The sequence below is a fragment of the Thermobia domestica genome, chromosome 8 (genome assembly GCF_964235325.1).
Source record: "Thermobia domestica chromosome 8, izTheDome1.hap1.1, whole genome shotgun sequence".
NCBI classification, from domain to species: domain Eukaryota; kingdom Metazoa; phylum Arthropoda; class Insecta; order Zygentoma; family Lepismatidae; genus Thermobia; species Thermobia domestica.
The window spans coordinates 109,067,836-109,092,932 of record NC_137461.1 but is presented as its reverse complement, the minus strand read 5'-3'; the positions used below and the strand labels follow the sequence as shown (position 1 = coordinate 109,092,932).

The following is a 25,097-nucleotide window of genomic DNA, read 5'->3' as shown; positions in this document are numbered from 1 at the left end:
TCATCGTATTCAAACTACAGTGAAGGTGAGCACAAACCAGAGAATGGATTTAATTATGTAATATAGCAGTACGGAAAAATAATAAATTAAAAAAAAAGAATACACGAGATTACATATTCAAAATATAATTTTGGGGGTGAAATGTATGTACTCGAAAGTATACACATTTCATGGACTGTTGGTAACAAACATCCACACTGAAACTCCAAAAGAACAATTTTTACCCCCCCTCCATTGAACGAGTGTTTTATGTCACATCGCAGATTTTGTACATTGTATAACTTAGGGAAAACTACGCAGCGTTTAGCACATATTGGTGGACATCACCACGCCAATAACATAACACTTTCTCCAATCCGAAAAAGGTTAGAAATTTAGCAGGTTAGTGTGGCCGGAAAACAACAATAATTTGGAACGTTATATTTTTTTCTCACTTACTTGCTGCAATAATCCATCAGTTCATACTTTACCCAATACTTTATCCTACTTGCCCCTGGCAAGTATTTTGGGATAACTCAAAATATTTGAGTCTGGGACTCCGTGTCTTCGGGTTTCTGCAACAACGTGCAAACCTGACGCCAGCAGCTTGCTCTCTTTCACCCTTACACAATGAGCAAGTCAAACTAATTTAAATTGCGCCGCAGTCCTCAGGAGTTCGTACTCGAAAAGCTCCACTAGCAGCTAACCACACTGAATTAAATTGTCGATTTTCTGCAGATCAGACGCACTACCCATCTGATCATGGCGGCTTCGTCAACTAAAAGAACAAAGACAACAGGAAGAAGATTCCCAATTGGAAGATCATTGTGACGTAATCATATGACGATAGGTGTATCTATCAAGATCAAAGAAGCCGAAAAATCTCAACCACACCTGTGATTGCGGAAGATCCAATCACAGATAATTTAGGTTAAACAAAGGGATGCTCCAAGAAGCTACTATGGCTGACTTTACAAATATAAAATTTTAAAGAAGATTTTTGAAATAAAAATTTTGAATTCTTTCGAAGATCCCCAAAGCCAAAAATATGAAAGAAAATTGACTGGAAAGGATTAAAACGACCAGAAATTACCTTGTTTCCTAAAATAATATTATATTTTAGCTAAATATACAAATAATTGTTCAATGTAAAGATATTACCATATATTTCCCTCTAAATATACTAAAATCATTAGTTCAAGGAACTTAACGCAAATTTTGCGGTCTACTTCAAATCAAGTTATTGATTAATTATATATTAAAAATAAAATTTTAATAAATATTAAATTCATATATACACTGGTTGCCCAAAACTTCCGGGCCATGTTACATTATACGATGTATAAGGTAACATTGTGGATTGGAACAATGATTGATTCTTCCCACTCTTGTGGCAATTCTTCCTTGTTGTAGATAAGGAGAATGAGTTTGTGTATCTTGTTCCACAATTTTTTTGCCTCCAGCTAAAATTAACTCAGCCGAAATTTCGTTTACACCCGAGATTTGTGTTTCTTTAATTTCTTTATAGCGATTTTTACTTCTATTCGATTGGGTTCTGGAATATATGGTTCTGCGGTGTGTATCTTCCTTTCTTCACGCACATTAGTTTTTGGCTGCGTGTTAAGCAAATCGTCAAAGAAATCTTTCCATCTATTTAAAATGCTATCTGTATCAGTGAGAACTGTTCCATCAGCTTTCTTTCATATATAAGAACGACGTTGATAGCCTTTCTTAAATTCGTTGATCCCTTTATACATGTCCCGAATGTTTTTATTTTTACTATTATCTTCAAATTCCTAAATTTTAGCTTTCAAAACATCGCGTTTCTTTGTTCTAAAAGTTTTGGAAGTTCCTCGCCTGATGTCTACGAAATTTTATGTAGTTATTTCATTCGGATTTTGTAGCCAACGTAATTTTGCCTGTTTTCTCTTCTCTGCTAGTCCGAACCATGGTTTGTTCCTACGTATTTTCCTCGTGTCCCAATTTTTCTTTTGAGAGAGGATGTTTCGTAAGCAAAGAAAAGAATTCAATTGCTGGAATATTTTTCTTTATAATCTTAAGGTTACATCTGTTAAGTAAAGAGTATGACATGCATCAGATTTCTTAAACGATTCCTGTAATGTTATTGAGATTATAATCATTTTCCTCAAAGAGTATTGTTGCGTCATACATAATTGATATTCTTTCTTCATAGTTTTGGGGAAGTCGTCATTTATATTATTATATTACAATAAAACAATTTTAACGTGGATCTTTGTGGATGCCTAATTAGAAACATACCAATTATAAATATGCATGTATTTAGATTTCAGAATGTTTTCACGGCAGTGATTTGTAATACTGATATGTACTACTACTTCATCTACATCACCTAATATATAATATGCTCTACAACAGTTGATTAGATTCATCTACCGTAATATGAGTTTCGTCTCCCTTATCTAGAATAAGCCTCAAATCTGCCCACCTTCCAATGTTGAAGACAACCAATGGCGTATTTAGGATTTTCTTTCGAGGGCTATGCCCAACACAAGGAAGGAAGTGGGCAATTGCCCACCTGAGTTTGAGAATTAAATATATTTTAATTTATGCATAAATTGAAGTTATAATTACAAGAATTACATGTCGATAAATCCTATATGATATGATACAAAAATTTAGAAGTGAATCTAACTCTTTATTCTATTCATACAAGAAAAAGAAAGCATCCTCTTGGCCGTCCTAATTTCCCGGGCTAATTATTCCCCCGTTTTGATTTTCTTTAATTCAAACATTTCCTTCTTTTAAAAATAACTAAACGATATAATTGTTTCTTTGTTATAATAACTAAAGTCCTGTCATGTTGATATCAGCGCATGTTGGTGTGGAACACTAGTTTCGCTTATCAACTCCTCTTAGTTTTGGTGTTACTGATGACGGCCAACTTGAATCACAACTGACAACGGTCGATAAGGTATGATAGGCGAAATGAAAGTAGTAACGTCAAGAAAAAGAAACAGAAAAATAGCAAGGATGACAGAAAGAACAATTAAGGACGCAGTTCTTATATGGAATGAAATTTGACAAATACAGTATTATTTCTGAACAAAAAGCATAAGAAAATGGAAAGTCAATGACATTCTTAGAAATGGTAAGAAGGATTATTGTTGTACGTGGAATGCGTAAAACTAACAAATTATTTCCAGGGGAGAATGAGCCCGATAGCCTCCTAAATACGTCACTGAAGACCATTCTGCTCCCCTGATCCTTCACAGCATTGTTTTTCAACTTCATAAATATTTTGAACATCGCTTATATATATATATATCAGTGGCGGCCGGTGGTTTGTGGTTTCGGGTGTTGCAGTACGAACGATCGGAGACAGAAGATATAAAGTGGACTCATTGACTAATCAGCATAACTTTAGATGCAAATGCTATGTGACATGTTAAATTAAATAAAAAATCTGTTTTTAAAAAATAAAAAATGGAGAACATTTAATCCGATTAATCACCTTATTTAATTAGTAAGTTCATTCTTCTCTCTTTGATTGGAACAAATCTGCCTAATACATGCTGGTTGAACTCTAGTATTCTTATTGTCAGGTATTTTTCGATGGAAAGCATAACCAATGGTGATAATCTTTCTTGGGACATTCAATTTCTTGAAAGTGTCAATTCTTTTTGATGTGAAAAAGAACTTTTCTTCTTTTACTGACGCCATAGGTACAGTTAATATTAATTTCAGAAGCTTTGTAGATTCACTAAATATTTTTTGTAGATTTTTGTGAACAATTCATTCTAGCAAACTCAGAAAAAAAATAATGTACATTGAGTAATGTTATAAAAAATGTACATTGAACACACTTTATTCATAGGAAAATTTCAAATAAATTGTGGAAATGTACCAAGTGCATACAACATTACTGCCATAAGGTGTCCTGTAAACTTAAACCGTTTTTTTTTTTTTTCGAACACTCTCCTGAATTGCACTTTGCTTGTTTTGCCTAAGCCTTAATTGTAAGTTTTTCCTCAGTTGAAAGCTGGGCAATTTTTTTTTTCAGAAGTCATGATATGCAATTCATTCAGAATTTGTAGGTTATGTACAGAATTAAAGCACACACAATAAAAGTAAATCTAATAACTAATAACCAAAACAACTGATACAAAAGAGATACTAGTATATGAATTGCGAATGTCACATATTCATACATAGGGCTGTAAACTGGCCGGCTTTTCATTGGCCTGGCCGGAAAAATTGATGTTATTTTGATTTATTTTGATTAAATGATAGAACGATTATTTCTATAAGAAAAGAAAGAGTACATGATGAGGCGTAAAATAAAATGTTTAGCTTACATCAATCATTTCTCTGTTAAACAAGTATAGTTCGTTAAGAAAGTCTACAAATGCTAGTCGAGTTTCGAAATTTTGGGGAGGTCCGGACCCGGTGGACCCCCCTCGTGGCTACGCCTCTGAGCATTGCTAACTAGTCCCAAATTCAATGTGGCGTTCCCCACCATACAGTTCTATCAAGAGTATAAAATATACAGTACTTATTTTATAAAAAGAAATATGTATATACTAAAATACTATCCACAGAGGGGGGAGAGGTTCTGCATATTGACTTATTAATATTTGATTCACAAATTACTGTAGAAGAAGCCTTCATTATCAATATAAGCTAAGAATTAACTTGTAAATGCGGGTCTACTTTCATTTGTTTTCTCCTCTATTAGATATTTTCTTTCTAATTTTGTAATTTTGCAATCACTTTTTTTAATTGTCATTATATTGATTTGCTTCAGTATAAGTACCGTAATATAAAAATATGAATGCATAAAAACAAATTCCATTTGTTAACTGGTAGTGACATAAAATTTAGAAATCTTATTTAGCGCGAAAAACCTTCTCGTTCACTGGAAACCGTGTTGTGTTGCAGAAGCACTGCAACGACCAGACCCTTTAACTTCTGAGATAGGGGAAATGAGACTTAACATTTGCTCCAATTCCCGCGCTGAAGGAATCTGGTCGTTGCATGCTCGCTGCAACACAATATAAATTAGAGACTCTGTGACGGATTATTTTTCGCTTTTTAAAACGGATTAACGAAACGGACAGTTAGAGAAGTAAAAAAATATGTTATTTAAAGTATATATGGGAGTATTAGAAAGTATATTTTCTGTTCTTTACTACTATTGCTAATAATATTTTTTTCGTGAAATACTTTGGTCGTTGCGCAACGCTGCAACACTAACATTAGCCGCCACTGATATATATGTGTGTGTGTGTGTGTGTGAACGTCTTACCCGTCCCCCCAATGTTGAAGACAGATTTGCGCCTATGTATTCATTCCTGCTTTTTCTTCTACTACACAAATTCTGGTCTAGAAAATCAGACATGACAGCTATGAGAATTGATGTGCTGATCACATGCTGTATTTTTGGAATATCATTTAAATGAAGAAAAGAATTTATATTGAAGACTGTTACTAGGGAATTCCTTCGACTGCGGTTCTACTGTCGCCTAGACATGCTCCTTGGCACAGGAGCTCGGCTTGTCAATGAAACTTGCTAAATATGCAAAAACGGGAGACGACTATAATTTAACTGTCAATTTTAGAATATTTACTGATGCAAACGCCAACGTAAGTAGCATGCTGATGGAGATCTTCAGTAGAATTACTTTGTAGTTTTATTCTACAAAAGAGTAATGAATGAAATAATTTAAAAGTACGTTTCACTTCGATTTGATATTTGATACAAGTTAAACTGAATAATATTACATATCGTCCTATATATTATATTCGTTAATATAATACCAATTATATACTTGAGATATAGTTGAAAGAAATATGCAAAGTATTTTTTTTCGCGTAGAATTAACCAAACTATTTTTACCTTGACATATCCTGTGTCTTTTCATATTATACAATATATAACCATATCTTGGGGGGAGAATAATCAAATATTAACATGTATGAACTTGTTTTTCCCGCTTTCCACGTTGCCTACATATTTTCTAATTTGCAGTAATTCTTATCACTAAAAGTAATCTGAAAATCAAAATGTGAATAGAAGACAGTATGACCAATTAAAGGCCGTCCAATAGGTTTAGTGCATACATTAAAAAACATATTTTGACTTTTAAAAAACTACAGTAGTGTATATATGTATATCTTACATTAAAACAGTTAAACTTTAATACGTAATTTAGATATCTTCCTAGATGCGCTGAAATACCGCTTCTTGTAAGATTAGCGAAGTCAAGTGAGAGGAAAGGTGGGTGACTGTTCGTACTTACCAGATGGTATTGGAGTTGTGACGTCCACCCAGCGTCGGGAGGACAATTGGGGAGCTACTTGAAAGGAAGAAGTAGCATATTCCGACATAGAAAGCATAATTTAACGGCGAGGGGAGATCACACGTCACCCCAAAATCATGAGTGCTACAAGCCGGCTGCTAGATTCTGGCTCACTAGAGGATGTTGCACCAGAAGTGTAGTAATATTATCATATCTCAATACTATACGGAACCATACGGAACATAGTGGTAATAAAATATGAGGTAGAATTTTCAAAAATTTGTTTTGTCTATTCCAATCAGATCACATTCTTCCTCGAATTTTTCTAGGAAAGTGCTGGCCGGGATGTCATCTGATCTTCCACTAAATTTTGTTAGGGATCTAATTTCACTAAGCCGAAAATGATTACCTTTACTAGTATGTTTACGATGTTTGGAATTTAGGTAGATGTATTTCCGTCGGTGAGATGAGTGATTTCTTCTCCCATTTCCCTCTATGCTAGCTTCACTATTGTCATTTTCGGAATATCCTTCAAATAAATTACTATCTTCCACTACTAATCTGGATTCACATGGTATAGGTTCAACGTTGACATTCGGAACTCGATCACCATTTGCGGTACTCTTAGATTGCATTCACTTCTTCCTGCAATTCTCGGATCTGACTAGTATGCTCATTATCTAAAGTTTCTACCACTTCTACAGAATTTCGTACGCCATTACATCGATGTAAAATCTGTTTCATCTTATAATCGGTTTGTTCTAATTTGAAATGTATTTGTTGGTTTATTTGTTCAAACTTATCATCCATCTGTTGTGCTAGTCGTTGTGACATTTGCTCCAGCTTGATATCCATTTTTTGTTGTTGGTGCGTTATTTGCTGACCAAGCTGTCTTATAAGATCAGCCATACTTACCTGGTAGCTCCATACAAGAGCGCCGATTTCTCTGTAAATTTGGGGGGAAGGCACTCAGAAGCAGAAGGTATATATATATGAGGATGTTAAGACAAATTGCATTCAAATTATGCCAAATATTGTACCGTATAATCATAAATACATTAGGGGGGTCCACATAAGCTTGGGGGGCCGCCCCCGAGGATCGGCGCCCTTTGCTCTATATCATCACCTTCCTCATTTATATTTTCATTACCAGAAACACTCATTTTAATGTTTCTATAAATTATTTTCTTACTTCTGAGTAAAGTATACTCCGTGATGAACGCTATGATAAGACTGTTTTACTTAACTTCAAACTAATCTAAAGGTAATCCTGGGCGGTAAACACCATCTAAAATGTAACGTTATATTTATGTTACATTCCAGCCCACAGTTCGCGTAATTTTTTAGATATATCAACACGGTCAAAATACATTAAATAAGGCAAGTCACCTTGTAACACTGTTACCTTTTATTATCCTCAAAACTTCATTAATAATACTTTTCCTTGTTAGTGGTTGTCATAGCAACATTTAAATAAACAACTATCTGTTGTTACAGTAACGAAGAGTACCGATTATACATATAAAATCAAGAATCAACAACATATAAATTCTTTTCTTCTTCTTCTACACGATAGATTGTGTACTTTTATTCACCGTTGCCCAAAACCAAGATATAAAAATAGAAAAAATTTACAAAATAGATATACAATATCGTTGTAACCTATTGACTACTGCTTCAATTTCAATACCACCGAAAGCTGTGACAAGCCCGATTATAAATCTTGTCGTTTTTCAAATGTGTCATTGTTGTCTCCATTTTTTGTATCAACCACACAATCATTCTTAAGGTCCATAACAGTTACAATTATGTACAAAATACTTCAAAATATTGTAAAATTGCGTCTAATTAGACTTGAATCAGCTTTAACGAATGAATCATTATCATAGATATTTGCCATCATTAACAGTTACAATTAAACATAAGTCCCAAACCGTATTGGCCACTATTGATTTCAATAAACGGTGTGCGTCAAGAGCCATATGTCACATGACCCCTTTCCCATATATTCTTCTTGCGGTAATTCCAACATGGCGGCTTTTCAGATGTCCTCTATGATTTACATTACACCTGTTCAGTGGAGCTCTACATGCATTCCTCATATCCAACAGTTGACCTCAATTCGTTTCAAAATTAACATGGCATTTCTAGATTTTTTCTACGTTCTATCTTCCACTTTTCCCTCATTTATCACCCACCCTGCATACAATAGTCTACCACTAAACACCCTCTTTTTCTTTGTTTCTTTTGGTGCTGAATCTAGTACTAACAATCATTTTCAGCAGTTGAATTCACTAAGAGGCACTTTCTCGTAAAAGCTTAAAAAGTTTTGAGTAATATTATCTTTCATTCCCATCGAAAAACATTGCTATTTTTAGTTAGTCCGTACGCATAGACCAATTGTACCATCTTTTTGTGGTTTTAAAAAGTACAAAGTTTATACAGTGAAATGCTATGCTTATATTAAGCCTTAAATTTTATTTATATTTATAAAATGTCATGACTTAGTAACTTACTCTCGTGGATTAAAAGGAGGTGAAATTTTGCTATAATTCAACATTTATTTTTAACAATTGAGCATTAAAAATTGAATTTATTTCTGACAGTCCCTCAAAAATTGAGAAAATGCTTTAAAATATTGTGAAGTTTAATTAGACTTGAATCAGCATTAACGAATGAATCGTTATCGTAGACATTTGCCATCATTGACAGGCCATTTGCCATGTATTGAGGGTGCTCGACCACCATTCACCAGGGTGCTCGACTGACATTCTCACGTTGATTTATATTTTTTAATAAAATCCATTAAAAATGTAGAATATTTCTCTTTCTCCGTGCTTCCTTCCACCAAATCTTTTATTATATCCTTGAGGATGTACTTCTCATATAATGTTCCAACCAGTTTCTCTTCCTCTTCTTTATTACATACGATATTGTTCTTTTCTTCCACACTATTCCCATCAATTTTTCAGTGGTTTTCCGATCGATCCAGCAAATTATCTCCATTCTATCCACATTTTGAAAGCCTCCAGACTTTTAAAATCGCTTTTGTGTAATGTCCATGTTTCAGTCTCATAGAGTACAATACTCCACACAAATCATTTTAGGAATCTTTTTCTTAACTTTTTATTACAATTCTCACAAAATACTTCTTTTTTTTTTTCGCAATACACTAAATATGTAATCAATCGTTTATTTATATTTACACATTTTATGGGCATCCATGGTCGTAAGCCCATCAGTATGAGGGATGACGTCCCTCGGCGGGCACACCATCTGAGGAAGGAGGGAAGAAAAAAGAAATGGGGAAGGAGGGTAGCGCCTAGGGACCAGTATGTTAGATACCATCCCGTCATTTTTCTGGTGTGAATAAGGAAAACTTGAGCAAAATCTAACTCAGGATGGTTGACCTGGGAATACTGTTACACTTCTTCGACCCATCGGGAATCGAATCCGGAACCACTCGCACCAAAGGCGAGCGCGTTAGCAACTTGGCTATGCGAGGTCACAATATGAAGTCAATCAATCTATGATCAAAAATAAGAGTGAAAAACTATAAAGAGGAAACGACAGTAATAAGATTATACTAATTATGTATTTTTATTTTTATTTCTAATATGTATTTCGAAACTATGTATACAAGACCGAGACGTGATCCTTGAGACCAAAAATTGACCCTTAAGATCGAGACAAACTTCTGCAGATTGAGACAACAGCTTTCGAATCAAAACGAGATTTCCAAGACGAAAGTTTGTCAATTGAGACGACACTGATATACTATTGTATATAGTCACGTCTCCTCTCTCTCTTTGTATATATATATGCATATGTATGCGAGAATTAAAGGTCCATTAAGCTGCAAATTTACACTGTATAATGCGACACTTGTGATAATTTGTATGTGCGGGAGATGTTATGTATGTTAGTAGTATGTGTACTATACTCACGAACACTAAGTGGTCTCCAGCTCACTTCTGACAACTAAAGATAGAAGAAATTAAAAGAGCAGTAGTTTGGACTTCAAACAATAATAACTGCAATATAGCAAAATTTTCTTGCATAAGAATTAAAATACTGTATAATATTCATATTTTCTGGCGTATTTATAATTCGTTCGTAACATTTAAAAAAATGTACGTTTGTATAAAAATTTAGGTATGATTTTATGACTCCCTCTCCAACAAAAAATGAAATACATAGGGATCCGATAGCTTCTTGATAGGTGCGTGGGTGGCAATTCAATGGCTGGTTACTGCTCCAATGTGAAAGCCAGATACAAAGAAAATAACCAAATCTTCGACGATATCGCTTTTAACTATAGAGTCACCGAGTATAAAATTAGCCTGGGACGTGGAGAGATGAGTAACTTATCTGTTAAAACAAAAATAATGCAACATTGTTTCCAAGTGTGGTAGATAGGTAGCCAGAACTACCGTTTCTTCAGGCTAATATTTTTCATTTTATAAAACAAACACCGTGTTGTTTTAAAGTCAACATGTGGTTCTGTCTGTGGTCGGGGATGGGTCAATATATGGACCAGTAAAGTTTTTTTTTTTATAGTGGTTTGAGACATTGTATATCCGTAGCAACCAACTCAATCGGATTACATTTTCCTATTAGATCGATAACAATTTACTATGGATATACAGACATTAATCCAGGCAGTCTGTGTCCTTCTAATGACTCTAGCAATACCAATACATCGTGTATGGCTGTTCGTGTTTCTTTTTAGTTCACATACTGCAGTCCGATTATGTACAGGGCAGTAAGGAAAGTGAAAATTGCACTTCACAAAATTATTCGTAATAAAATAACACGGAAAAATTGTATCAGTTTCTGAGAGTTTGAGAATGCGTTTTGTAACTAGTCCAGTGGTTCCCAAACTTATGGGCGTGAAGAAAGAGCAACGGAGCGTAAGCTATTAACGGAAAGAAAATGTGAATATGTGTATCAAGCACCACTTGTAGTGATCATTTAAAATTTGGCTTGACCTAGCTTCACTGATACTACATGTTTGACATTTTTATTTGTTACAGAAAGGAAGGGAACAACGGGCATGAAGTATACAGGATTTACGAAACGAAGTTCCAGATAAACAAGGTTGAGAACCATTGGTCTAACTGATAACGCATTAAGTAATGATTCTGAGTTTGGTTATCTACTTTTATTATTTTATTATTTTTTAAGTAGTTTTACCATGATTCTAACTACGTTGAATCAATGACAAAAGACTTGTCTAACGGAGAATTCACGCTGTCGTGTGTTAAATTCCCTTTTGGAGAGGTAGCGAAATGGGAAAGAAAATAACATTTTACTGAAAGTTTCCATTAGAACTTTTGCAAAAACGAAAAAGTTATCTATCTAACTAACTAAATCTATGGCCTATGGAACCCGGAGGTTAAATGCAGCGTTCACAAAAGCTCTCCACTGACTTCTATCCTTAGCTAACTGCAACCAGTTTCTACTTTGTATTCCTATCTCTGCGAGACCCATCTTAATATTGTCCTCCATCTAGGCCTAGGTCTTCCTAATGGTCGTTTTCCGATTGGTCTTCCAGTCAAGACTTTGAAAGCGTTTCTACTTTCTTCCATTCTAGCTACATGACCTGCCCACCTAAGCCTCCTAGACTTGACGACCCTAACAATGTTGGGTAAACCGTATAAATTATGTAGTTCCTCGTTATGAAGTTTCCGCCATTCCCCATTCCCGTTCCTCTTGCGTCCGAATATTCGTCTCAGGATCTTGTTCTCAAATACTTTCAGTCTATGTTCTTCCCTCAGAGTAAGCGACCATGTTTCGCAGCCATACAGAACAACAGGCATGAATATCGTTTTCTATATTTTAAGCTTCAAATTCCTCGACAGAATTTGCGACGAGAAGAGACTTTGAACCGAATAGTAACACGAATTCCCTGCTTTTAGTCGACATTTAATTTCTTCTTGTATATGATTTTCGTCTGTTAATATTGATCCTAGATATCTGAAAGTATCTACTTTATCAAAAGTATTTAATATTTTAACGCATCCACAATTTGCCGTATTACGGTCCCGACGCACTTCCATGTATTTAGTTTTCTCTGCATTTACCTCTAAACCCATGTCCCTGCAAGCGTTTAATAAGATCTCTGCATTTCTTTCTATTGTTCTCCTATCATCCTCTATTAAATTTACATCATCAGCGTATGCCATAACCTGGTGAATACCGTTCAACTCTAGGCCCTGGTTGCTAATAAATAAAAGAGTAATAAAAGAGTAAGCCCTTAAGAGTAATAAAAGAAAGTCTGTCAGTAACAAATTCAACCCGTTTAATTGCTGGTAATATTCGTTTGTGAACGAAAAACCCTGTTCCTAACTGGTGATTTTTATTTCCTTCCCCGTAAAAGAACGTAAAATTTCCGGAATTCACAGATCCATTTCCTTCCCACCTAACTTCCTGAACTCCTACTAGGTCCATCCTGTATTTCTCTAACTCACTCGTTACGGATTTTAACGCGCCTGCCCTCTAAAGACTTCTAATATTCCATGTTCCAAATCTCATGTCCATTTTCTTTTGCTGAGGTCGTGCCAAGTTATCAGTCCTTGTCCGAGGCTTTTGTGAATATTTCTGAACAAGTGCCTTTTTTTACAGGATGAAGTTGTTAGCCTTACCCAAACCCCCAAGCTGGAGGACCACTCCTAGTCGTCTGTCCGCGACTGCTTATTCAGTATATTCGCAGCTAACCCCTATATCTAGAGGCCTTCTTCTCGATCCGCAGCCCGAGGACGCGCCATGCCGTGGTGACAGGAACCCACATTACACGGCGAAAAAGTTATCTCTACGCTAATTTTCAACAAAATGGATGAACATGAAATAGTAATAATAAAGGCGAAATTACATAAGCACAAGTGCAAATGTAAGTGTCTTGATGTATGTATAATGTTTCTTTTTACGCAACGACTTGGCGAGAGGCAACATTCATCTCTCTTAAATTCCCTCTTCAATGACACACTCTTTCCCTATTCTTTTATTTGTTATCCATATAATAGGTATCTTAAAAGTCACTGTGCACTCGCGTCTCAGTCTGTCATTATTGGCAGGTTACTTGTCGCAACTGAGAAGCTTCCATAATCCATTTTCTTCAACTAACTTCTTCGTCTTCATGCAAAATTCAATAGGATTCAATAACATTTTAGAAACTTGTACAACAGTCAGACAATAAAACTAACTGTTCTGAGAATCATAAATTATAATGGGGACGCATAATGGATTAGAGGTAGAGAACTCGCCTCTGGTTCTTTCCCAGGAAATGTGAACTTATCTTGGACAACATCGTGCCCGTGAGTTCTCCCGTTTTCTCGTACATTCTCATTCTACCAATTTTTCATGAATCATTCAGTTTACTGACTCGTCTTCTTTAGCCTAGAGGGCATAAATATGGAACTAAGTTAGAAATTCCATTTCATTACTTTTGATAAATTAAAAAGAATTTTCCTAGAGTAAAAAATATTTCATACTAATCTCTACTTCTGCTAATTGGTGCAACAATAGTAATAAAAATTATTTCCCGAATTGTTTATTTCTTTAGTTCAGACGAAAGTGTAATATTTACTGCCTAAGATATTCTTCTATATGTTTCATGACTTATCTGTTTATTTTAATTTTTACTAAATTATCAGAGTTGTCAATAGAAGAAACTAAATTTATCTGCTGAATTCAAGTATGTATAATTAATTACTAGTGAAGAGCACCATTGCGCTTTGGTTTCAGAAAATATAATCTGAGTCATACATTTAGTACTGGAATATTTCCTTCTATTAACATGAAACACAGAGCAGGTTATATCTTACATAGTACTCATACACATTTTACAGCGCAGCATTCGAGCTAATCACTGCGTCTGCAGCTAACAACCATGTTCTTATGTAAATAATTAATTTAAATCTCAATTTTGTTTTCAGTTATCTTAATCAAGTCTTCTTAGAAACATGGTTTTTATCACTTTAATATTTTACATGAGCTTTATTTTTACTTTTTAATTGTTCTTCTTCCTATAGAGGTCACAGGATCTGATAGTAGTTGTTGAAGTACACTCTTAAAATATTCTATGCTTCTCATTTCTAATATACGTACTTTACCCTATAAAAGCCTTTGTAAGGGGTCTTTATTTTGTTGGTTTGTATTAGCTAATCCTACTCTTTTCTCTTTTCATGATTGCCTTGCTCCTATTATTAGAATATTATTCCCGTATCACTGTGCTATACGAAGTATTGTTGAATTAAATAGAAGTTTTGAAGTAGAACATAACGTACATTGGTGAAGCGTTGCATAAAACATTTGCATTTAGCTTGAATGTTTAAGTGAACATTTTGTTTTGTTTGTCAGTCTTGAAGCTGATCAAGCTTTTCAACGTAGATTATTTTATAAAAGATTTCTCATGCATATCACTCTCTGGAAAGACTTCTTTCTACAGTCACTTTTGTATGAACACTGTATGGGGAAGACCAAACAAGGCATTATTCATCTGTTGAAGTTTTATTATAAATATTCAACTGCGAGATGTTAGTATGCTTAAATACATAGGTAAGAGGAAGAATAAATACCGGAACGAATTCTGCATTAAATAAACGGCAAATATGGAAGTATTTGTGTATATAGACTTCGAAGAAATCAAGTATGGAGTATTCTGAATAGAAAGAACTGGAGGAAAAAGCGGAGCAACTGGATTGCGCACACTATAGATCCAGAATTGCGCACAAATATATGTTGGCCTTTCTGAACACAGATTTTTGTCCAACGTTGCCAGAAAGGTAGATTTAAAATATGTGCGCAAACAGGGTTTCCCTTCAGACTAGGATAACAAAGATGAGATCACCTGATAAATATATAGACCCAGTGAATAGAATTATTCATAGTAATGTTTATGAAATGCTTCCGCTCTATTTGTAGTTCGAGGAGCTACTGAGGGTTCTGAAGCCCATAGTCTAGGTGGAAACCTAAATAAAACTAAGCAAACAATTATGATGACATTCTCAATGTTGATAATAATAGTAGTAATATAGTATACACATTTCCCACTACTAGCCAAGTTTTATGGAAAAATTGATAATTGAAAATCAAAGTGAATAATTTTCTTTATTGTCATAAAGCTTTGCTTTGGGAAATTTATTAAGGTCTGTCGTTAACGTTTGTTTTTCTTCGGTCATATAATAGGATACTTGTTACAATAATATGTGCGATACAATAAACTTATATTACTAACTAACTCTATGGCTTATGGAACCCGGAGGTTAAATGCCGCGTTCACAAAAGCTCTCCACTGACTTCTATCCTTAGCTAACTGCATCCAGTTTCTACCTTGTATTGCAATCTCTGCGAGATCCATCTTAATATTGTCCTCCCATCTGCGCCTAGGTCTTTCTAATGGTCGTTTTCCGATTGGTCTTCCAGTGAAGACTTTGAAAGCGTTTCTACTTTCTTCCATTCTGGCCACATGACCCGCCCACCTAAGCCTCCTAGACTTGATGACCCTAACAATGTTGGGTAAACCTTATAAATTATGTAGTTCCTCGTTATGAAGTTTCCGCCATTCCCCATTCCCGTTCCTCTTGGGTCCAAATATTCGTCTCAGGATCTTGTTCTCAAATACTTTCAGTCTATGTTCTTCCCTCAGAGTAAGCGACCATGTTTCGCAACCATACGGAACAACAGGCATGATCATCGTTTTGTATATTTTAAGCTTCAGATTCCTCGACAGAATTCGTGACGACAAGAGATTTTGAACCGAATAGTAACACGAATTCCCTGCTTTTAGTCGACATTTAATTTTTTCGTGAATATAATTTTCGTCTGTTAATACTGATCCTAGACATTTGAAACTATCCACTTTATCAAAAGTATTATTTAATATTTTAACGCATCCATAATTTGCCGTATTACGGTCCCGACGCACTTCCATGTATTTAGTTTTCTCTGCATTTACTTCTAAACCCATGTTCCTGCAAGCGTTTAATAAGATCTCTGCATTTCTTTCTATTGTTCTCCTATCATCCCCTATTAAATTTACATCATCAGCATATGCCATAACCTGGTGAATATCGTTCAACTCTAGGCCCTGGTTGCTATCTTTGATTTTCCTTATAACGTGTTCCAGAACGAAGTTAAATAATAATGGCGACAACGCATCTCCTTGTTTCAGGCCATTTTCGACGTGAAAGCTCGTGGACAAAAATTTTCGTACCCGGACTTTACTTTAGGATTAATTTAAACATATCTTAATTAATCTAATTAGCTTTCTCGGTATTCCAAGTTCTGTAAGAACGTTGTATAATGTTTCTCTCTTAACTGAGTCGTACGCCTTTCTAAAATCAATAAATAGTTGATGTACCGGGATATTGTATTCCCTCTTCTTTCGAGTATTTGGCGAATGGTAAATATTTGGTCGATAGTTGATCGATTTCGTCTAAATCCGCACTGATAATCTCCAATAATTTCATCTGCGTACGGGGTCAATCTTAAACTTATATTACAATACTATTAATATAATACAACGGTGCGAGTAAACTACTTCCTCATATAAATTACACTACATTCCAATATAATCCTTGCAAAATTACACAATTTACTTAATAAAATGAAATCTGTCAATATATGTTAAATCACCTTCCTAAATCTAATTAGAATATATAATTAGTAAGAAACAGTAGACCCTCTATTATGTAACTACCTGCTAGTTTTATTACATACACTACGACTATGTACAGTAAGTGCTATCATTGTTCTTACCTAATGTTACTCGTACAATTTAGGACTATAATATTAGCTTCTTCATTTATAAATAAAAACTTTTCTCCATCATAACTAAGCTCAACTTCTCTTTCAATCATTTACTGAACAGCCTTTGTAATATTTCTCGGACGAACTGGTTGAGATTTTTTTTCGAATACAATATATAGCTTCTCTATCCTTATGTGTTAATTCCTCTGTATTTTCTAAATTAGCTCTGTCCTAGTAATTTTATTCGACCCTTCGTTCGGGTATTCCGCTGCTCTTTTCTTACAGATTTACATAACAGAAGAGAAAATATTTTCCATCTTACAACATTGCTTAATTTTTCTGTGCGCAATCCTGTACATAATGACAGCTTGTCAATGGCTTATCAAATAAAACTGATAAAACCAGAAAAGTGTGCGCAGTTTCATTGCAGCCGGAAAAAGATATAACGTCAAAAATGGTGAAAGTTATTAAACTTGCCTCGAGGCAACAAAGTGTGTGAGTGAGTGTTGGTGGTATTTAGAAACGAATCTCTACAATTTTAGTGATGCAGAAAATTATTGAACACTTTTCTCGTTGAAGTGAATGGATTACATGGTCAGGTAATTTCATTTGGCTATGAGAAGCTTACAAATTAATGGGAAATGCTTTATATTTTCCTGATAGTTCCTAGAAAACTTGCTGGAATGAAGGATAAGATTGACTGCTTTGGTATTACCAGTATTGCGAACAGACGTGTAAGAACGAAAAGAAACCAAAAATAGGAGAGTAATTCCTAGCTGCACGCGCATTAGTATTAGTACCTTTAAAATTCGCTTTTTACAACGCGAAAGCTCATAGTACCAAGCTATACAAAGGCTTATCGTCAAGAAATAACACATTAATTTATGGATTACTTTGTTTATTGAAAATGTCAAAGAAACTAAACTTCCTAGTAACAAGCCCCGATAAGCTTTCTTCAATCAGCAGGAGAGATTAGATGGAAGATGTGTAGTCAATAAATCATGAATCCTATTGTTATTTCTGTTGACTCTTGGTTGCAGACCGTCACTTCTTTATTCAAATGTCTACTCAACCCTCACGATGTTGACAAACGTCACATTGCCGAAACCACTGGTTTTACCTTTCCTCCAGTTAGAAACAGCAGTGTTTGACTTCTCGAGAACAGGAAGATCAGCGCGTTAGGAAGGCTGTTATTTAATACACTTTTCCTTGAAACTAACAAAGGAACTAATGTACTGAGATTTAACAAGTATTATATTATGTTAAAATATTTAATTTGTGTGATAATCTGAGTACGCTTAAAGGTTCACTCACATATGAATATAAAAATATCTCAGTAAGATATTTAGATACATAGTCAATAAGTTAAGTAGGTAGGTAGTTAAGTTGTTTCTTTATTTAAATTTAACATTCCCTTTCAGCTTCGAAGTAATATGAAACGTGGACCTACATTTTAGAGTAAAACCCGAACCACCGTAATAGGTTCAAGAATGCTCTCTCATCGGGGATCGAATCCGGGACCATACGCAGCACCAAAGTCGTCCATGCTAATCAGTAAAACAGCGAGAAGAGTAAATGTATCATAAGTATTACATAAATTTAATAGTAAACACTTAAAAAATTCCAGTCAAGTAATCTTGAGATATTTTTCGTATTAAGTATATTTCAAGTTCAAGCTTGAAGTAAGAACTGAAAACAGTTTTGACTTATTGAAAGCAACAAATACCTTGAAAACAATTGAAATGGGAAAGGATAAGGTTTTAGCATGAAGTTGAGTCACTTTTTTGAAAGTTACATTAGAGATATACACATGTAGCACGATTATCAAATGATGATATTATTAATCCATTCTTTTACATTGTGAAACAATTTAATTTTTAACTATAAAATTTGAAAGTAATTTTATTAAAATCTTATTAGTATTTACTCAAAAGATTTCGTAGTGAGAAATAAAAAGTATATGGCTATGGATTTATTAAAATGCTTCACTTCGTCATCAGTGCTGAAATGCTGACATCCGATGAACCCTATTAGGGGTTTAAACAGGGAAAAATTACTCGGAGCGAGGTCCGGATGCCGATCAAATGCGGGATGCTGTCTTGGTACCCAACTTCTACTAATCTTCCGAAAATATAAATGTTCATAAATAATTGTATTCAGCATTCCGTTACTTGTTATGCAATTTGACGTCAAGTTATGTGCCGATCACCATTGATGAAAATACTATCATCTTTGGGAGTTTTGCGACATTTAAATGTCTTACTGTAGCTGAGAGTCCTATTAGCGTAATGCACTTGAAGTCTTCCGTGGATATTCTTGGGGTATATTCTTTTGTTCACAAGAAACTTCACCAGTGTAATTCCATGCATTCACATATTTTCCACTGTGTTCCACCTTCGGTCTCTGAACACTGGATAGCTATCAGTAATAGGACATGTCACTTACTTCTGCTTGTAATTTCACCGCTCCACCATCCATTTTATACTTTCAAGATCAGAAGTTCCAGTCTTGAACACTCCTAATATTTTAACAATTATACATTGATGGTGCATTTGACAGTTATGCTTTATCATTTTCTGTAAATAGTACAATATAGTAATTCGTTTCATTAACTGGTTCTTTCTCTAGCATTTTCTGATTTATTTGTCAATTTATGCTTACTTTAAGGGTAAGATTTATACTTCCTTGTATCGTGCTACGTTTAAGCTTCTATTGTATCTTATTTTTTTAGTTTTCGTATACAAAAAGATGAAAATTGTTAAAATTCGTAAATTAAAACACATGTTGGATCATGTTATATAGATTATTTTAGTATTGGCACAAGAAAGAAGAAATTTGTTAAAATTCATGAATTACAATACGTGTTGCATCATGTTATACAAAATATTCCAGTCTTTGTGCACAAAAAAGAAAAGAAATGCTATAATTCATAAATCATAATTCATGTTGTGTTTCTACAAGATCATACTATATTTATGGATACGAAAATTAACTTTACACATCTTTCCTCAGGAGAAGTTTCGTATTCAAGCATTTCATGCATGAAGTTTATAGTACCTAAAAGGTAAACTAAGGTGCACTAAATTCTGAATAATTACTAGAAATGAATTAACAAAAGTTCAACTGAATTTCGTACAATTATCGCAGGAACAGATTTAATAATAATGCAAATATATTAACAATATGTTTCACCTTTAGCAATTAATTTCAGAATGTCTTACTAATTAGTTCAACGGTACGCCCTTGTAGTGTCACTTAAGGTAAGTTGATAATATTTAAGGTACAATGGGTCCTGTGTACTGTACAATAGAATTATAATAATTCATACCACCATTCACAATAATGCTTCCAAAACGGAGGACCACAACTAACGAATTCCTTTCGTTACAGACAAACCCCGCGCCTCTCAATCGAAAGTAAGAGTAGGTCAAAAAGCATTGGGGAGCAACAATGGACGAACGTACGGGCCGTAATGGCTCTATACACGAGGCTCCGCAAAATTAAGAGGTATTCAATTCCTAACCGAAACTAATGGAAATGGAGATATAGTTTATAACTAAGGGCACACTTCTTTTTCCGCCCTGCTATCCTTTAACATGCATTAATCCCATATACTTAACATCCTTCTGTGTGATTAACAGTTAGTATTGCAACTTGTGCAGTACTTGACATTATTGTTGTATTTGTCCACGTTTCACCTTCATATTAACAAAGAATGTTCTTTCTTTAGAGCTCTCTTTTCCAACTGTACGAATGTGGTGTATCGTCCACAAACACACACACACAAATATGTGTAATTATATATGTGTACAGTACAATCGCTAACAGTAATATTAGAGCAATCTACATGTTTTGTGGTAGTTTTTGGTTTGTTGCCTGTGTGTACATATTCTGAATACATATCTTTCACCTTGTAACATAACAAAAAATAACATATCATTTTATTATTCTTAATGTTGAAGCTAATAATAGATTAGTTCCTATTTTAACCTGGAGATAATAATAATGGTTTTGTGTTTAATTTATGTAATAAATTTAGTAATTATTTTTTTGAAAAAAGAAGTGTGAATAAAATTTTGATGAATGGTTCATATTAAAAAAGTAAACTTTTAAACAAGATCCTAACAGTAGTGTCATCATTTTGTAATACATACTTAAGTTACCAAAACCGGGAAGTTACTTCGAAACATTCGTTTGGGTCATTTTAAGATCGTTAAGAATAATTCTTTCTGATAAATCGGGGAAGAATTAATCTCCAAAGAACCGTTATCACATATGAAGTCGCAATTGAATGTAATACTGGTATTCGTATTACATTCAGCATATGGATACCGTCATTTCTATCTCGTTTGGATTCGAACCGATTCTGTTAATAATGTAGAATGAGACAACGTGTTAGAGGTTGAATAGATATGCCTATATTCTTACAAAAGACTGTGGGTCACCAATAAGACGAAAAAAATCCTTTGCGTCACCCACTTTCCACTTACGATGTCAATGGCGTTTGCTGATAATGTACGTTCTGTCTGCATTTTGTCAGTAAATGCGAAAGAAATTGATCAAATGGACTAGTCCTCATGAATGAATGATTTAATGCAAGAGTGATCGATTGGATAGGCCAAGTAGTGCTTCTAGTCGTTATATTGACCACTGGTGAATCCGCGGAGTGTTCTTACGTTCAAGAAAACTTTATAGTCTTAAGAATATAGCCTTGTTTGTAACCATTGATTACAGATCGTAAGTAAATGCAACACGCTTTTAAGCGCAATGTTATAATTCAATCTCTTGCTATCCAGTGAATAATATACATGTAGTATTTCGCTTTCAATTCATTGTAAAGTTTAATAGTTATAAAATTCAAACACGAGTATGATCAAATATGATTATTTTTAAAATAGTAACGAATCATGAAGGTAAAATTTAATAGCACAAGAACTTGTTTTCAGAATAGAAACAATTAAAATTCGCTGTTCTTTTAATTTTAGCGCAGTAAATCCATATTCACTATTTTAATTACAGTATTTGTGAGGAAATGGTATTTAAAACAAAAGAAAGCAAAAGCATGTTTACAGATATTTTGTTTAATTCATTTGAAAACTGCTTGCATGAAAGATTAACAGAATCCCTTACCAAGTCCACACTATGGTATATGAGTGTCTATATATAAGAATGTATTGAATGTTCTCACATCACACCAGCTAATTGCTTACACAACCTATCTGAATGGTTTTGTTTCTTCCAATGCACGTAACTTTTCCAATATACAAGTATATAACTATAAATATTTCTGTCGCCGAGATGTAATATTTCATTTCTCCCCTTAAGATGATTTAAAATTACAATAATGTTCATGAGTTTTGCTTCTCCAACATGATGCTTTCAAATGTTCTATGTTCATATGTACTTCAACCAGCATAAATACTCTGAAAGTTTTCAGTAACATTTCAACAAATCATTAAGATGCAATCATAACGTTAATATCAAATCAACATTTCTAAGAGCAGTTAAAACTAAAATTAACGATATTTATTTGTGACTATAATATCGAGCATTTTTAATTTTATTACAGTCGTATCCCTTGTGTTACTCTTACTGTAATTTAATAATAATATCTATCAATATTCATTGAATTTAAAACAAAACTCAATGCGTTTTGAAGTCGAAACCTTAATTATACGTACAGTTACTTGGGATTGTTAAATAGTTAAGGACTTTCCATTTATAGTACACATGAATAATGAAATGGAAGATCTCTCGGTGGAATTCAATTGGCGGTAGAAGAGCCTTGACATCTGAATGCGTTGCGGTTTGTATTCCGTATTAAACTGTAGGTCCACGTCTCTTATAGCCTCGACTCTACAAAGGAACTTAAACTACAATCTATCCAACCAACCGATAAAATTAAAGTAAAATTAAATTACCACTTACCGATGTTCACTTGTTTCTCTCTCACAGTTCCGAAGTGCTGGACAAATCAAATTGTAGGTTTTCCTGGAATTACAAAATACTATACAGTTCACGAGGTAATATCTTCGGCAGCCATTGAGTATACGATGAACTAGGAGAAATGACACAATGTACTTTAATTTGCATGATGGCTATGTAGATTAATCGGATATTGTGATTTGTAATACAAATCCAATAATAGCATTTTCCTTGTTTGTTTTGGAAAATAGCCTGTACTCTCTGTACAATCCTTGTATACACATACAAATTGTTTCCTGAGGTATGAGACTTCCCTCTTTTAGTATGGATAAATTTGTTAGAACATAATTGCAAGTTAAGACACTAAGATAGACAATTAAGACTGTAAGAGCTAAGTTCGGTTGTAAGCTATGACTCATTCTGATTCTCAACACTCTGATTTCTGGAATCGTACACTCAGAGAAATGAGAGCAAGAAGTCTTATGGGTATGTCTTTTAGCCTCTGAAAAGACCATTTAAAAGTTCTTTTAACGTGTGTGTTATCTCTTCGAATTATTACTTACAAAATTTCCTTTATTTTTAGATTCTAAACGAGGTATATTCCTCTTATGTTTATTTGGGAATATTTTTGTTTGCTATTTTAGGGTACCTTCTGGGCTTTAGACATTTTGTTGATAACATCTCTGTAATTAATAAAAAAGAAAGAAAAACTTCGTCAATTCCAGTCTTCACTCTCCAGAACGTTACATGAAAGTGAAATTGAAAGTAACGTAACCAAACGAATTGTTATCCTACTACGATAGGTTGAAACTTTTGTACATATTTGCTTGAACATCTCTCGTAACATAGAACGTCATTTACTAGTAAATAAATACTACAGTGTATATATATTAAAAGTACGTGTTGGAAAGCAAAATTTTATGAATATTATTGTACAATACCTGATCTTTTAGTAGTTGTTCCAAAACAAAAGACCAACTTTCTTGCCATCGCGCTTTTATCCAATTACAAGACAAGTTAAGTTGAGCCATTTGCTGCAAGGCATTGAGTTTGGGAAACTTAATTGCTTTCCTGTCTAACGCCCGTGAAAGCTGTTAGATAGTCACTAACTTCATGTTTTAAAGCCTTTGATGTGCCTATCTTTTTCTCACTCCTAATTTCCTTAGAATACTTAATTTTATTACTGTTCACATTGTGATTGCATATATATATAACTGTTACGTTGCTCCCTCTATCTACCTCTTTCTGTTCTAACGTTAAGACATTACTTATAGTCTATAGAGTTTAGTTATGTATACATATTTATTGTTTTACTTGAACATTATTATTATTTAACTATCAAATTTCATGCACTATTATTTAGATATATACATATAAATACATATATGTATATAAATATATAATTCTACAATTGTATCTTATAAAGCAGTGGCATGCAATAAATCCCGTATAATGTGGGATCTTGATTCAGTTCAAAAGTTGTAGTGAAAGTTACGTAGTTTTTTTTCCTGATAGAAGATTATATGCAACTGGAATGCTTTTAATTGCTAGTTATATCCAATTATAATTAAGAAAAACTTTAAGAACTATTGTTTTGAAACTGAATGTATATTTTCGTATCATTCGAAATACTGCTTCTCAAAAATTAACTGTGTTGAGCATTTACCCTATTTTTATTTTCTAGCTCATTGATTTAAATGGCGAACTTAATTATTTTTGTGATTTCTTTGAAATAAACTGCAATTTTAATTATTACCGGTATTTACGTTAAATTTAATTATCAAATACTGAAATTATATGCAACTTCAATTTTCAAGTACTAAGGAATATTTAAAAAGATTTGAAGAAGGAATTCATAAAACCAAATCATTCAAAACCCAATTCATTTCAAAGAAAGAGAAAAAATAGTTTTGCATATAAAACAATGGGCTAGAAGACAAAGATGGCACAGGTATTCCACATCATCAAGGATTGATGTTAAAAGCTTATAATGTAGATTTGTTTTCACTACCGCTATAACCTGAATGAGAGGGTGTTATTTCTGAGCAGAATGTCATTGACGTGCATATTAATATCGTGTAACTATTGCTGTGAACACAGATACAGGTCAAACCAAAAGAACCCTGCTCTTTCTAAATTTTCTGTATTTCCCCCAGACCA

The 25,097-nt window shown here is 33.9% G+C and overlaps 1 protein-coding gene across 1 annotated transcript in view; it reads left to right on the top strand.

The window, feature by feature from the left end:
• The window catches only part of LOC145693139 (uncharacterized), an 896,225-nt gene that overhangs the window by 254,055 nt on the left and 617,073 nt on the right, over nucleotides 1-25,097 (top strand). The window contains exon 3 of the mRNA XM_081768874.1: nucleotides 20,403-20,519. Coding sequence (XP_081625000.1) covers nucleotides 20,403-20,519 — 117 coding nt within the window. The remainder of the gene's footprint in view (nucleotides 1-20,402; nucleotides 20,520-25,097) is intronic.